The 16,091-nt window shown below is 41.8% G+C and overlaps 3 protein-coding genes across 3 annotated transcripts; all 3 read left to right on the top strand.

The window, feature by feature from the left end:
* Positions 1-795: 795 nt before the first annotated feature.
* On the top strand, positions 796-1,541 carry MELLADRAFT_85092 (uncharacterized protein; the record flags this gene model as incomplete). Its single annotated transcript, XM_007419123.1, has 3 exons — positions 796-995; positions 1,059-1,245; positions 1,308-1,541. The coding sequence occupies 3 exons, from the start codon at positions 796-798 to the stop codon at positions 1,539-1,541; spliced, it is 621 nt and encodes a 206-aa protein (XP_007419185.1).
* Positions 1,542-9,388: 7,847 nt separating this feature from the next.
* MELLADRAFT_69918 (uncharacterized protein) lies at positions 9,389-10,056 on the top strand (the record flags this gene model as incomplete). The annotated part of the gene is made up of 3 exons (XM_007419124.1): positions 9,389-9,680; positions 9,780-9,801; positions 9,885-10,056. The coding sequence occupies 3 exons, from the start codon at positions 9,389-9,391 to the stop codon at positions 10,054-10,056; spliced, it is 486 nt and encodes a 161-aa protein (XP_007419186.1).
* A 2,495-nt stretch (positions 10,057-12,551) lies between these two features.
* Positions 12,552-13,852, top strand: MELLADRAFT_85091 (uncharacterized protein; the record flags this gene model as incomplete). The annotated part of the gene is made up of 2 exons (XM_007419125.1): positions 12,552-12,693; positions 12,786-13,852. 2 exons carry the CDS (start codon positions 12,552-12,554, stop codon positions 13,850-13,852), a joined length of 1,209 nt encoding a protein of 402 aa, XP_007419187.1.
* Positions 13,853-16,091: the final 2,239 nt, after the last annotated feature.

Raw genomic sequence — 16,091 nt, 5'->3', positions numbered from 1 at the left:
CTTTGGACTTTTGTATAGGGCTGTGCATCAACCACTATTGCAAAAACTAGCTTTTCAAAGTGTAGTGCCACAGCACTTTCACAACACTACCACTATCCATTGTGTAGTGATTTTGACCTTGTATGCACTCAGCCGACATCATCATTACAACCCCCAAAACCCTTGTATGGGACCAGCGGCAAGATGGGTCAACACGGCTCCCTTTTACAACCAGGTGGTACAGAGTGGTCATTGATGAAGCTCAGTGAGTGATCTCTCTTTGTGCCAAGTTCACATTTATCAAGCTGACCCTCTACTGGTACCAGTGTAATCCGTAATGAAACCAGCTCCCATGCAGTACTCACCTCTTTGGAATCAGTCAACCGGCTTTGTCTCACTGGAACTCCACTCCATAACCAAATTGGAGACTTGCACATGCTCTTCAAATTTCTACACATCAAGGCATTTCACCAAGACTCTGTGTGGTACCGTCAAATCACTCTGCCTGTCCATCAAGGAAAGCTGGAAACACTTGGACACCTACTAAGATACTTTATGCTGAGGCGGACCAAAGCTAGCCACCTACGTGATTTACCCCCAATCCACCATGTGACCATTTTATTGGACATGCATCCAAAAGTGAAAGCAGTATATCAACAACATTACGAAAGATTTATTCAGGACTTTGGTGTGGACTCTCAAATCCAACATAAACAGGGTGAATATTTTAGACAATTGAGCAATCTCAGGATGACATGCAATCACCCTCTTTTATTCAAACAAGAACAAGAGCTCAATTTGGTCAAGATTACAGAGATGGAGGAGGAGCTTGGAATCATGGTGCCGGATGGGAGGGAACTAACTGCTGCTGCCAGGCCAGCCTACCGGGAAGACTGGTCACTGAGTAGCAAGCTTGCATACTTGGTTTCCCAGCTCAAAAATAAGCAGGTTCCTTTGCATAAAGGTCTATGCAAGAAGACTGTCATCTATACCCAATGGAGGTGTTTCATGGAGTGGTAAATATATTTTCTGTCTCTTTTATATCACTTGTCCTGTATGCTAACCTGCACACCCCACAGGATCAAGATTGGTTTGGATTGTCACGGCATCGAAAGCGGCTCCTTGCACGGTGAGATGACTCCTCAGGAGAGGACATTGCAACTCAACAGATTCCAGAACAATAACAACATTGAGGCCTTCATAGTATCTATCGAAGCTGGAGGTGTGGGCTTGAATATGACATGCGCTGACGAGGTGTACCTGATGGTGTGTTTGTTATCATTTATTCATATACTATCATAAACATTAGCTAAACAGAAGATCATTAGGATGCCGATTGGAATCCACAGATTGTGCAACAGGCAATTGACCGTTTACATCGAATTGGCCAGACCCACCCTGTGAAGGTGTATCATGTGGTTGCAGGGGGATCTGTTGAACAGCACCTATTCAATGTGAGTCAAGTAATCAGCTTCCAGAAAGGGTTACACTCACCATCATCTGCAAACCCTTTTTTTCCTCTCAGGTACAGAAGAAAAAAGCATCTCTGGCTAGAAAAGTAATAACATTGTCAGTTCCAAAGGATCAACTTAAAGATTACCTCAAGCCTGGGGACACAATGGATGTCTTGCATGATATAGGAAATGTGAATGCATGCTATGCAGAATATGTCTAGATGCTCGAGGGTTCCAACCAAACATATATGTAGAATTTGTAGTTCAAACCAACCACAAGTCCCTTTTATCTTCGAAAAGGTCTTTTCTGTCTTGTATGATGTTCTTTTTCAGAATACATGAAATTCAGAGTGTTTTTACTTTCCTCACAGCAATCCGTACTATTGACCATTACAAAGTTTACAACACACAGAGATGCAGGTAATAGTGAGATAAAATACTCAGTTTTCCAAAACCATAGAATCATCACCTTCAACACGGGCAAAGGGAGTGTTACTCCAAGACAAATCTTTCAATCTTGCTAATACAACATCGAAACAACCCCAAAAATTTCCAATGTCCAAATCACCGCTCACAATTCCAACTTCTTCCATGACTTGATCAACCACCGGGGAAAACCACTCAGGGGTTGTGCTCCACAAGTGTTCTTGCTCTGGGTATTCATCAGCAAGGATAGCATCCACCGCTTCACCTGGGACAGGTATGAGGTATTCAATCCCACCAAATTCGTCAACGGGGTTTTTGTAGCAGTAGTCTGCAGAACATCCAGTAGGTAATTTCAACCGCTTGTCGTGTCGTCTGCAGAAACCATTGTAAAACTTGACCCATTTGTCCAGAGCTTGTTGAAAGACGGGGATAAATAGGTGGAGAAACAAGGTCCTGAAAAGCAATAACAAAGATTTCAGCATGGAATCACCAATTAAAAAAAAAGGAGCTTCACCTAGACATTGGATCATTGTCATTATATAAATCTTGATCAATGCGCTCTTGAATTTTAGCTTTGATATTTCCAGTCAGTCCACAAGTCATTTTGTCCCAGAAGCACTCAATCTTTTGGTTACGAGGGGACGGGACATATTGATGATAAGGCCAGTCTGGAGCTCTGGAACCGTAAGTTTCTCCAAAATAAAGTTGATGTCCAGCAAGAGGAACAGTCTCAGTTCCTCGATCCGTGGTGAGCTTTTTGGGAATGCCACCTTGTTTCTTGACAAGGCCAAGATACCACAAGTCAACATGGCGGGGGTCGCTGTTGGTGACATGAGCATGAAGTCCCAAAATCTTTCGAGACCAGCAATCAATGAATCCATATATACCGATTCCAAAGTTGATCAACTTGTCGTGTCCATCGGCAGCCCAAACCTCATTGGGACCTCCCGCATAGTATTCCCGTCGCTTGAGTTTATGAGCAGCTCGCATTCTGACAGCATCTGGGTCCATTGCCTTCATCATAGCTGCAATAACATCACTATATCAAAGAGGATTTCCAATGTAATTAGCATCAGAGCAAATGGAATCAAGAAGGCCCAAAGACTTGCCGGTGGATGTGAACCTTGTGTTCCTGAGCTAGCATCTTCTTGACACTCTTGATTCCAAGTACATTTCCATACTCAATCTGAAGTTCTTCAATCTTGTTACATACGGTGGCATAAGTTACTACACCCATGTCAAGATCATCCTTTTGGCGGTGAAGATTGAGTTGCTTCTCAAGTCGAGCTAAAGTTGACCGGCTGATGATGATGTTGTGTTCGTTTTTAAGGGAAATGAGAGCTCGCTTTTGGTTCAGAGATTGTTTGTAATTATCTAATACTGCATCCTTTACAACCTCCACATCATAATTTCCTTGTTGTTTCAAGTCCCATTCTTTGATTCGTCTTCTAACAGTTCTTACACAGACTCGGATGTTGTGCCGTCGCCAAACAGTGTCGCATACTGTTTGTGCTGGCCAGTTGTTAGCCACAGCTTCTTCAACGAGGGGTCGCAAGATTTCATCAGATATTTTTGCTGGCATGTTGGTGTGTAGTTGGTGATGGAGACTGAAGGTGATTTGATGAGGATTGCAGAAGATTGGGGACAGTCGAAGAAGATTCAGGATAATCAAAGAAGATTGAGGACGGTTGACGAAGATTGAGGAAGATCGAGGACGGTTGACAAAGATTGGAGAAGATCAAGGACAGTTGACAAAGATTGAAGAAGATCAAGGACAATCAAAGAGGATTGATGATGGTGGAAGAGGGTTTTGGAGGAGAGCGAGACAGGAAGCAGGTACTTTGAAGCTCTTGAGACAGATGGTAGAATGTCTCCGGTCGGAGGTGTTGATACCTGTGAGACCAATCGTGTAGCTAGTTGGCCAACATGTGGTTTTTGGCTGCAGTAGAATCTAACATTGGTGTTTGAGTTGTACAGTTTGAGAACTGTATTTTATGATTTTTGGTTTTTGGTTTTTGGTTCTTGGTTCTTGGTTTTTGATTTTTTGGTTTTTGGTTTTTGGGGTTGCTGGTACTTTTTGTCGAAAGGTGACAATGCAATGAAAACGGTGTCGACCACTGGAAATTTGGGCAAAAATGGGTTTCTGCCATGATTTTTACCCCAGTACAGGGGTTTTAACCCTGTATTTCAGTATTTTCTGTAGTTTTGTCTTTAATTTTTGAATTTTGCACCCGGGGATTGTGATTTTTGATTTTTGAAATTTTGCATTGTCACTTTGGAACATCTCGCATTCCGTAGAGTACCTTGTTCCTTGGCCGTCTTCAATGTCATGATGCGCTGGTGATAATCAATTGCCCATCCCATCATATGGCGGGCTTCACGTGCGAGTCGTCGCAACTCCTCTTGTGCTCCCCTTCGGGCCAAGAACGCATTGATACCTCGCCTTGTTCGCGCAGCTTCCATCTCTTTGCCTGGTGGTACTTCAATCTCACCTCGGTTCCAGAATGGATCATCAGGTTCCATGGACTCGATGGCTTTAAAGTCTGGAAGGTCCACGCGTGGTCTTCGGCGGAAATCCTTGTGGTATTTCTGGACCCTGCACTTATAAGTGTTGTACTTATTTCATAAGTTAGCTATTTTATCACGAACTTGGCGGCCCGTTTGCTGCTGTTGTCGAGTGCCTGTAGTGATCTCAGAGCCTTCCCGTCAGACAAAAATTAAAACACCCAGTGTTTTTAAATGAATGCAAAGACACATACCTGTGTTGCAATGCTGACGCAATCTGGCTTCGATCACACCTACTCGAGCCTTGTACAACTTGGCTTGCGCAATTGAAATGGCAAGGATTGCATTGGTTTGTTTGGCTGTTTAGCACAACATCAACATATCAAACTTATATGCCATAAGCAGCTACACTAATGATGGGTTGGCTTACCGTTGACCCCCAATAATCTTCAATACTCATGACCACCCAGTTCGGCCGCCACCTTTTTGATGCGTTCTTCAAAATTGACCACTGTTTCTGGCAGTGCTACGAGCTCATTTCGCTCAGCTTGAGTCCGTGCACGTCTCTGCGTGGTTTGCAACGTATCAAGACGGCCTCTTCAAAGTTGAGTGGTGGGTATAAATGAAAACAGCAAGTCAGGTAACTTGACAGGTTGGCTTCACTAGCCCTAACACTTACAGAGCCACATGAAGTCCTTCCTCCAAATTCAGCAACACACTTATCTTCTCCCTTTTCTCCTTCTGTGTTTCCTCGATGACATCCAGCTGTTGAGCTCGTTGGGCCATCCACCTGCCCTCAAAATAAGCAGCGTCACGGCCAGGGCAGCCATCACCTGGGGATTCTAGCGTGTTGAGTGTGACTTCAGCCTCTTCAAGACGCTTCCTGGCCTCACTCTTCTTTTGACAATAATGATTCACTATAACCAGATGATTGCAATCAGCACATTTTTGTCCCGATGATTATATTAAATAAATTATTATTAACAGATGATGGATAATGTACCAGCTTCATGACGAAGCTGCGCATTAGCATGTGACGACCGAAAATATATCGCGTTGACTCGGTGTTGCGCGGTAGCATATCTCAGAGTAGGAACAAGTGGATTGAGGCCTGACCACACCCTCTCGCTTCCTTCACCGTCAGAGAGGCCAAATCCTATGTTGAGCCAAGGATTCCACTGCAACTGGCATCCCCACCTATGCACATAGGCGTGGAAAACGCTGGTGCCAAATCGGATACGTCCGTTTAACTGATCCTCTTGAAATGTTCCACGCTTTGAACAAATCAAATGATTATATTAATAATAATTTGGTACCAATTGTGTATAAACACTAACTTTATCAATGCCAGCCTGCATTGTACATCCAATGTCGTACAAGAAAATGATTGTTCGAGGAGTTGGACCAAGGTTACGGGTCAAGTCCAAAACCCACTCAATTAATGAGTAGCTGTAGTGCAGCCTGAAATAATGGGATGTTAATATACTGGGACATATTGAAAACTTATTGTGATACACTCACTTTTCACCACTTTGCACAATATTCGCAAATCGAAGGGAATGGTCGTGACGGCATACCATCCCCATGAGGCCTGTTTCATCACAACCACCCCAATGAGTTTTACCACGAGTGTCATTGGCTGTGGTATGCTGATCGGCGCAAGCTTGCTGCATCCCAAGATTGTAAAATGTGACCACATCACCAGGTGTCAAGAGCAAACGAAGTGGATGACACATGACTTACAACATCATCATCATCCTGTCCGGCGAGTCGGGAACACATGTTGTTGACTTGTTCATTCGGAATGAACAGTGGCGGCATCTTGATAGGTTTCTTGGCAGCTTTATTCCCGGCTGCTATGTGTCGACAATGCTGGAAGTTTCCGTCCATGCAAACGACGATGTCTGCTTCCATAGGTACTGACTCGATCTGGACAGGTGGGCCAAAACAGCGAGGACAGTTGGCGGCAACCTTGTCCAGTGGAGTGATGTTCAGGGATCCGTCCATTACTGATTCAGTCATTGATAGCATCTCCCGATAGGCATCCACAGCCCAATACATAGGTGTGTGCCATTGGCGAGGCTAGGTACAGGTACAGAATGTCAGCAACTGCATATCTATCCAAGAAATCATAATGGAACATACATACGTTTTCATGCTTGGTAAGGATGAGGGGACAGAATGCATCAAGGAACTCATCAAGAGCTCTTGTGAACGGGCCAATCCGAACAGTACAAAACTTCCATAAGATATGGAAAAAACGCAGTAGTTGTATGGAGAATGCGGTCCTCGGGTGTTTTGGGGAACCACCAATGAAACCCATGAGGATAAGCCGAGTTTGATCGTTTTTCTGACACTGACAAAACCGGACTCAAGCCTTGCGACGCACTTAATGAAGACCAAGTAGTGGTATTAGTATGGTGAATTCAAGTTTGAGTGAATCGAAGGACAGACTAGATAGGTCAACCAAATCCACATTACTTTCACGCCATTGGCTAGGATGGCAATGACATGCAACCTTGTGATCATGGTCCCATGTTGCTGGATTTCCCCAATCGCTCGTCTTCAATGAGCAGGCCAGATATGCGCAGAACATTTCTTCTGCTGCCTGGGCAAGAAGACGATCTCGTGCTTGTCTTTCGTCATCGAGTCGAGCTTGTTCTATTTCATCAACAAATTCGGGTCGAGGTAAGTCGTGTTCATATTCATCTTGCTGATCTACCATAAGTCCATAATCATGATGACCATCCACATTATCCTGAGGTTCACTGTGGACATTTGATGACTGATTCCGATGTTTGACCGCCGCTCGCATTTTTTCAAAATGCTTCTTCTGTAGTTCAGTCTTTGGCTCCTTCATCCAGTAAGGCTTTTTGGGATGAAAAGGCTGATGGACTCCTTCAAATTTGGGCATGTTAAACTAGGAGTAATATTCGTCAAAGAGTGGTATTTCCAAGACTTGACATACCTTCATTTCCAATGGGCTATATGATCTTGTGACACGTGTGTGAAATGAAGGCCACTGTAGGTTAGCTTGATTTCACACCCGTCAAATCATTAGATAACCTCTTACACATCCACACACACCCTGGCCAGGAGTTTGTGTGCTTTATGCTTCTGATGAAACATGGCGCATAAGGTGGAAAGATGAACTGGCTACCATTTGTCCCAGTTCACAACCTTGGACAAATAATGGGTCAAACATGATGTGGTAAACTTTATTCCTCACAGATATACCTTGTGCGCCCTGTCTTTGTTACGTGTCCTGTCTTGGTTAATGGAAGTTAGAGACCAAGATCAGATCCTTGGAAAAATAGTTTACCACTACATGATGTGGTAAAATTGATTCCTCATAAATATACCTTATGCGCCCTGTCTTGTTTATGTGTCCTGTCTTGGTTCTTGGTTAATGGAAGTTAGAAAGATGGCTGGCTTTCTTCAATCTTAACAAGTTCTAAACCTTGCAACTCATGTACTGTGTTGGCATGCTTGTCATGCATGTTTCTGCATGACCTTTTGATAAACGTGCTGGTTTCAAAAGGTCATGCAGATGTTGATAAACAACCATCTAAGAGCTGCATACAAATATCATTCAATTAATGCCCCCGTAAGACCTGATGGGAGCCTCACATTCCCCGAAAATAAGGTAAGTGGGAAATTCTAATGATTTCTGATGACAGATAATACAATATTAATGCAGTTTTTGATAAACAGCCTTCTAAAACCTGCATAAAAAATCATTCAATGCCCAAGTAAGACCAGATGGGAGCCAGACATTCCCCAAAAATAAGGTAAGTGGGAAACACTTTCTTATGACAGATAATTCAATATTAATATCTTATGGCAAACAAATCCACTGCATATATATATAAGATGCAAGGTGACTGCATCTTTGTCCTTTGCTTGTGGCAAACAGAAATTTGATATGTTGTTATAATACATAGAAAGTGGATGATGATCAAAAAAACCTCAACTGAGACATGACCAAGCGTAGTACGTGTAATAAGTGAATCTCATCACGGCATTGCAACCACCCATGCCGTGCACGTTTCTAATATATGCAGTGATGTGATGATCATTTCATGATATTGATCATCACTTCGAGGAAGATCTTATCTGAGCAAGTCATGTGTTAGAATTCATGAGATCTTCTGAGTGAGGTTTGGTCATTGGCTGAATCACCACATGCGTCCTAACACATTTGAGCTTGGGGGAAGCTCCAATATATATATATATATATCAATAAGGTTAGTATATATAAATCACCTTTATATATTTGTAATATAATACATTGATTGATTAGCATTACCGGATGATCACATGGTAATGCTAACTTCTCATCATACAATGGTTAATTAGTATTAACCATTGTATAAGAAACATTCTCATCAGAACTCTATTTGCAATAGAATATCAGAGATCCATAACCAAACATTGGGGATTTTACAAAGGAGAGGAATCATATACTTGATTTTGTATACACACATGAGTTTGTTTTGGGAGCAGATTTGCTGTTATATATATATATAGCAGCAAAGGTTTTTGCGCGTAATTAACACTCCAACATACTGGCCAAACAATTCTTGTGGTAATTGTCCAAAAGATAACATCCTGACTTATACTTTTTCCAGATTTTATTTGAAATACAAAAAAACATTGTCGTAATTGTCCATCCAAAAGATAACATCCTGACTCACTCTATCCCGATTTTATTCGAATTGTTCATTTTCCACATACCTCACCTAAATACCATTATCATTGTTTCCCTTATCCATCAAGGATAATTTTGGTTTGATCATAGTTCAAAGGTACAGTACAACAAAATTTTTAACTTCTTGATCATTTGTTAATTATGGCCATATGACCTTTTTCCTGATGATACAGACTCAACTCGTTCTACATTGGTTGCACTTCTGAATATCGAGCAACTTTTACTTCATCTAAGTAGTGAGTGAACCTCGGATGTCATACTCTTATTGTTCAATCGTACTAATAATAATGCTTATCATTTGAACAGACCAAGCATGGCACCAAAACTCTGGATACACGAAACAGAGCAGGATGTGCCTATGTCACAGTCAGGCCACTGCACTGTTCTCCTAGGATGGGGCGAACCTGAAGGACATAGCATCTGGCCACCGTCAACTAATTCAGCCACAAGCCAAACCCACGTTCAGGATGGGGACAACACCCTTCAAAAGGTGTTTGGGGACATCCAACCCTTTGAAGACCTCTTTTCATCAAACTATACTAAGTTAGATGAAAAGAGCATTCAGCAATTAAACGCGGAGGATGCGACTCCGCATCAGACTGCCAGTGAGTTTCTCTGATTGGAGGCAATCCGCAAGGGTGAGGTCACACCTTCAGAAGCAGATGGCATGTCCTTTCGGTACTATTATTATACTCCTTCTGAAGAACAAGCGGCCGAATTGTCAGCGTGAGTCTTTTTTCGCAGGTTTATGTCTCCCTTCGCATCAAAAATAGTGTGATCAATCCTCAATAGCTAACATGTCATTCTAGGAGGGGGGGCAAAGGAAGACCTTCATCTCCAAGTTCGTTTGATACCATAGGGAACTTATGGCAATTGGAGAGGGAACAAGAATGGCGAAGAGGATGGATCAAAGCATATGGTGGTCCTCCCAACTTTCCTGCGAACCCTGTAGGCACCAGTGGTCAAAACAGTAGTCAATAGCGGATTGGACTCTATTGCTCAAAATTCAAAAGTCTTTGCTTTATTTATGATAATCATACGTTAAATCAATAATAAATTTTTTACTATTTCGATAATTGTCATGTTCAGTGTGCTTAGTATCCAGACTTGATTATTCACTCTGGTCATATCTCGCAGTCACGACCCATATTTATGTACAAGTCAGGTAAGAAATGGAACCATAAGAAATATATGTTTTGCAAAACATCGCCTTATACTCTCTTTGAACCAATTATCTCCCTGGGAAGGTGTGATGAGAGTGGTTCAAGGACAATCATAATGCATTACACAGACGGAGGACTTATAGTTTCATACAACGCGGGATAGAAAATAGTAAAACAGTACTTATTTCAGAATTAGAAGGTAACAAAGAAGCAAGACCCTTGAAGATTGTAAAGCGAATCAAAATGAAAACACATATAAGTTCAAGTTTACTTGTTGTTTTGTGATCTTTTCTTCCTGTTGTATGTCTTACGCTGGTAAACCTTGACAGGGTTATGTATCTTGGATCGCTTGATTTCGAGCTCTTGGTCATAACACTTAACCACCTTCTTTTTAAATATCTCCCATTCTTCTTCGGATTTGCCTTCCTTCAACTTGAGTAAACCGTTGTAGAACTCCTACGCTGTGGAGCGTAGGCAGAGCCTCGAGGGGAAGAAACAACTCAAGTCGGGTAAACCGCCAAGAGCCGTAACTGAAACGCCGCTAAGCTGCCCTCAAAATACAGTGAGACACTTCTCGCCAACCTTTCTATCACCAAAAATAAACTTTCCAACCTTGATTATCCAATCTACAAGCTTTAGTTAAGCTTTAAGAATCCCCGGAAAGGTCCTACGGTTCAAAAACAGATGTAAACAAGCTGTTTTTTACTACGTTCCCCAATGCAGGTCTCCAAAAAACTTCCCGAAGCAAGTAAAAAAATAATTAAACTTTAAAAAAACCTTGAAAATTCCACCTAAACCTTGTTCCCCAACTTCTACCAATCCCAAAACTACCCTACACACCCTAGTAGCCTTAAATTCCAGCCAATTACACTTGTAATTGCTAAAAACCTACTTAAAACTACTTAATGTTAAGGTTTCTGACTTAATAGTCAGAAACTGCAAAAAAAAATAATAAAATCAAAATAAAATCCAACTTTCAAAATCCCACCGATAAGACTCTTTAAATTAATTATAAGGGTTTTATTTTAATAACGGATCTCGATGTTAGACTCAAGACCCAAACGATTAAAGGTAACGAAAGCAGAAAAGACCTCCTTTTCAATTTAACTGACTGACAGTCAGTTCTCTTTTACTATCTTCAATCAAAGACAGAAAACAAACACAACACTAACAACTTTCTTAACTCGATCGATCAATTTCTAACTCTACTTCTAACGCGATAAGACAAGCAAAAAAGAAAAACAATCGATTCCAAACTCCCTTTTTATACGCCAACGCTCGATTCTTCTTCAGCCCTAATCAAAACCTAGGTAAGGTCTTCTTTTTGTTTCTCTCATCTTGTTCTTCTAACCAGTTCCAACTGATTGAACTGTTATTATTATTATTATTATTTTTTTTTTATTCGTTTTAGGTTGTTCCAATCGAAACGATTCGATTTTTAAGTTGTTCCAATGTGAAACGCCCACCATCACCATCGCCTCGCTACCTTGGCTCCGAAATCAAAATCGATTTCGATTTCTGGATCAATCCAGGTAAGCCCCTTCTTTTATCTTTCATCTTCTTTCTTTTTAGCTTCTAACTTCTTCTCTGTCCTGTTCTACCTCCACAGCCCTCACTACCATCTTCCACCCTTGGCCTTCAAAATCGAAATTGATTTTCGATTTTCGACCGATGCAGGTAAGTCCTTTCTTTTTTTATCTTCTGTAACTCATTCCTTGCTGACTACCTGTTTCTTCTTTTGTTTCATCTAGTCCTTTTTTAGCCAAAAGACTCCAAAATCAAAAATGTCTCACTTGTGTTGTTGTCCAAAGCCTCTGTGCCTAGTGTTGTTGTTAGTATGTTGCTTAGGGCCTTGCCCCTGGGCTTATTTAGTGTAATGAATCAGAATGAGCCAAAAAAAGCGAAAATTGGCATGAGTTGTGCTGAGCTGAGAGTGAGAGTGGCTTTGAAAAAAATAAAATTTTTAAAGAAAGAAAAAGCCCTATATAAAGGTCCCAAAAGGACTCGAGTAATTTTTTATTTCCACATCCTCCCCCAACAATTTAGCTGTCCTCAGCTAAAACTTTTTCCTTATCATTTTTCTCCCTCTATTCAACCTTCATATCAACCAATTTAAAATCCATTACTGTCACACCCTTCAACTTTCAACCAACTTATCCCAAAAATTTTCTCTATACCCAAAACTCAACACCAATTTTTAAAATCCTGTTCTTCTTTCTGATTTCACTACTCATCAACTTAAACTTCAAAAAAACTCTTGTTCCTCTTTTTGTTTAACTCCTCTACGCATCAACCTCACCCTCACCACCAACCATGAGAGCTCCACCTATCCACCCTCAAAGCTGTGTAGAATGCCTGAATGAAAGTCGGTCTTGTACCTGGATGGTTCATGAGTCACTCCCCATCACCAGTGACGGAAGGTGCAATCAATGTCACAGGGACAAACTGACTTGTGGTAAGTCCTCTCCTCTACTTGTATCCTCCTGCTTATCAAAAAAAAATCCCCTAATACTGACATGTCACCCTTCTCACCCCATTTGTTCTTAGTGTGGCCTACTACTTATGAAAACTTAAGTGATGAGATACAAGTTCATCCCCCCTCAACCACTTATGTCCGAGGACCTGAGTTCGAATCCGCCGCTGCCCGTTTGAAGAGAGTCAAAGCCTGGACCTGCGCACCCTCTCGTCCCGAACCGGCTGACCTTGAATTCTGGAAAGCTGACCTCAGATTATGGAATAATGGTGGTAATGCTCCTCTTCCTCCTCAAGTCCCTGTCAAACCCAAGGCTTCCACCTCAGCACCTCAACCCAGACCACCACCTATTCCTACCCAACCACGAGCATTCTACACCAACCCAAAATCCAAACCATCACCTGCATTCATGCCCAAAGTCCCAACTGCTGCTCCACCACCCAAACCTGCACCTACTCCTGCTCCACCCAAGGTTTCAACTCCTGAACCTTCTACTCCACCACCAGAATCTCCACCAGCTATACCACCTACCACCATGGTTGACCTTATTGAAACCCCACCCTCATCACCAACTCCACCACAACCACCTTCACCTCCTGCTATCCCATCTCACTTCAACTCAACCTTCAACTTTGACGAACCCTCCGCCAGTACGTCAACCTCTGTTCCTCCTGAACCTCAACTCCGTCCTCCTTCTCGCAACCCCAACGACCGCACACACATCGAAGATTTCAACGGAATTTTTGGAAAGGACCTTAGTGCCAAGATATGGTTTGCCCGGGCAATTGATGAAGCTGATAAACTTAATGAACTTGGTGGTACTCCTCATCATGTTGATCCCCGAGACCCGACTATCGCTTTGACTGAGGCCATGTTTTCTTTATTGACTACCCACTGGAACATATGGAAATCTTACAACCCTGATGAATGTCTTGCCAGAAAAATCCTTACCAACCAACTGAAAAACCTTGTTGCTCAAGATATGTTGTATTGCCTGTCCGGTGCCAAGCACATTCGTCCTGCTCATTATGACTTTCCTCCTGTTGATAATCCTGATTTGACCCCTTCTTCTTCCTCTCATCCTCCTGAATTTTATGATTCTATAGCTAGCGGCAACCAAAACTCTAGAGACCAAGGCTAGAAAAGAGCTCATGACCAGACTGAATAATTGTTTTCCTTCTTCCTATTTTTTCTCTTCAACCATTTGTTTTCCTGTTATCACTTTCTCTTTGCACATAGACTGTTTCCTCTTTTTGATTTGTTATCTTCATCCCCGCTCTTCTTGAAAAAAGTAATAAAACCCAAAAAAATCTTTTGTATAAACTTCATGTGCCACCTCCCCCAACTTGAATAAAAAACCTCAACTTGAGTAACCTTGAGCCACCTCCCCCAACTTAAATCTGAGACCCAGTCCTTAAATCCGTTCCCTTTTACCCCATTTGTTGTTTTGTTATTATATTTTTATGTTTCTATTTTGTTCTATTTTTAACTTTATTTCTTTGACGTATTTTATTTTTTTTCTTTATGTTTTATAATTAATTTTATTTTTCTTTACCAATACCTTCCACCTCATAATTACTCCTTTGCCGTCCAGTACCAACTTAGATTGTCTTCCACCTAATTTTCCGCTTTCCGACCTTAATACTTATGATAATATTCTTATTCCCAATTTCGAAAAATTCTAACGTAACCTCAGTAACCATCTTCCTTAGTCCTGACAAAATAATTTCCAATTCGTTGCCGTAACATCAATATACCAATTCTAATAAATCTTTAATCTGAAGTCTGTCCCAGTAATCCTAACAATATATTATCTCAAGAATCCATCATCCGCCCCAATGCCTTCAACCTTCCATTCTTGTGAGTTTCTTACTTGAAGGTAAGATCTAGTTATGTGTCTTATAGTAACTATTCTCTTGTTACTATAAGATCACATCTCGTTATAGTTTGTTTTGTTACAAACTATACTCTTATCAACCTTGGCGCATTCATATGGCTGAGGTTGATGTTTATTTTGGGGGAGCCCGGGCGGGGGGTCGGCTGGCTTTTGCGTCACGGTTTAATTACCGCTGACGTCAACGCCGATCTCTTTGAGTTCGCGTCGATCTTGTCGATCCTTGGGGGTTACTCATACCTCCTATCTAGGTGAGGCTCGTGAGAGTCTCAACTCGTTGAGTATCCCACAACTCGCACGGGCTCTTGTCTCTCTCGTTCTCTCCTCCGTCTCTTAATCTCTCTTATGTAAGTATCTGTTTATTCTCACGGCATCTAAACATATCTTTCTCTTAAGCCTGTTATTCCATCTCTATTACATGTAAAGTTCAATTTCCGCTTCCTCTATTCCTCCTGTCTATCACCCATAAAAATTGTTTCGTTTCTTCTTTCTCCTCTTCCGTGTACTTCTTCAGGTATACATCTACTGCACATGATTTCCATCTCCCTTCTTCCATTATCCTCTCTTTCCTCCATCCCGTGTTGAACCTTAAAGATGCTCCTCCAACTCTAAATGAGTGTCCTGACCACTCCCCTTCTCTTACTCCGCTCTCTCCCCAAATATTTCCCATCATCTTGAGGAATATTAACTTCGACAGTACCTGTCTTTCACCTTCTCCCGCTATCGAAAACAGAATATCACTTCCTTTCTTCTGTTTGTGTTCCGTCTTCAGCAGTCTTTCTAAAGCGCCTACCGGGTCAAGTACTGATCTCTGTTTGAACAACCTGTGTCTCTCGTTTTATCCGTTAGCTCCTTTCCTTCCTTCTATTCTCTTACACTCTACTCACCTAATTGTTTGTACTTCCCCCGGCTTCGCCGTCTTCGCTTTCCACAACTTCAGTATCGCGATCTTTCCTTTCTTGCCTTCTTCAAACGACAGGTCTTCTACTTTCATCGCTCCGTCTTCTACCCTTTCTCTCAACACCTCTCCTAACCTCGCCATCCCCCAAAACGCGACCAATGCTATCACTATCGCCAAGTCGTGATGTGAGGACTTCTCATTGAGCTCTACTACCATCTCAAAAAGTTGCTGTACGGTTATCGCTTTCTTCTCCGTCTTTACTACGTCTTTTGTGAGTGTCTTCTTCTCCTCTGTTCTTTCTGTGGACTTTATTAACCAATCCACCATCTGTTTATCTAATTTCAGTTCTACGTGATGTTTTGTCATATGCCACGCTCTTAATCCTGCCAGATACTTCTCTATCGTCTTCGACTTCAACTCTCTTTTTGGACCTGATTTCTTTTCTACTTCCGACGGTCCCGCCCATACAATGAAACCATAAACGTCTTCTTCTCTCATCCGTCCTTCGCTATTGAACTCCCTCCCTGTACTTTTGATATAGCTTATAAATTTTTTGCACCACGCTGCTGTAGCCTTTCAGTGTCT

Source organism: Melampsora larici-populina, assembly GCF_000204055.1.
Source record: "Melampsora larici-populina 98AG31 unplaced genomic scaffold MELLAscaffold_131, whole genome shotgun sequence".
NCBI lineage: Eukaryota > Fungi > Basidiomycota > Pucciniomycetes > Pucciniales > Melampsoraceae > Melampsora > Melampsora laricis-populina.
The sequence above is the reverse complement of the archived record's forward strand: the minus strand, read 5'-3'. Positions and strand labels throughout refer to the sequence as shown.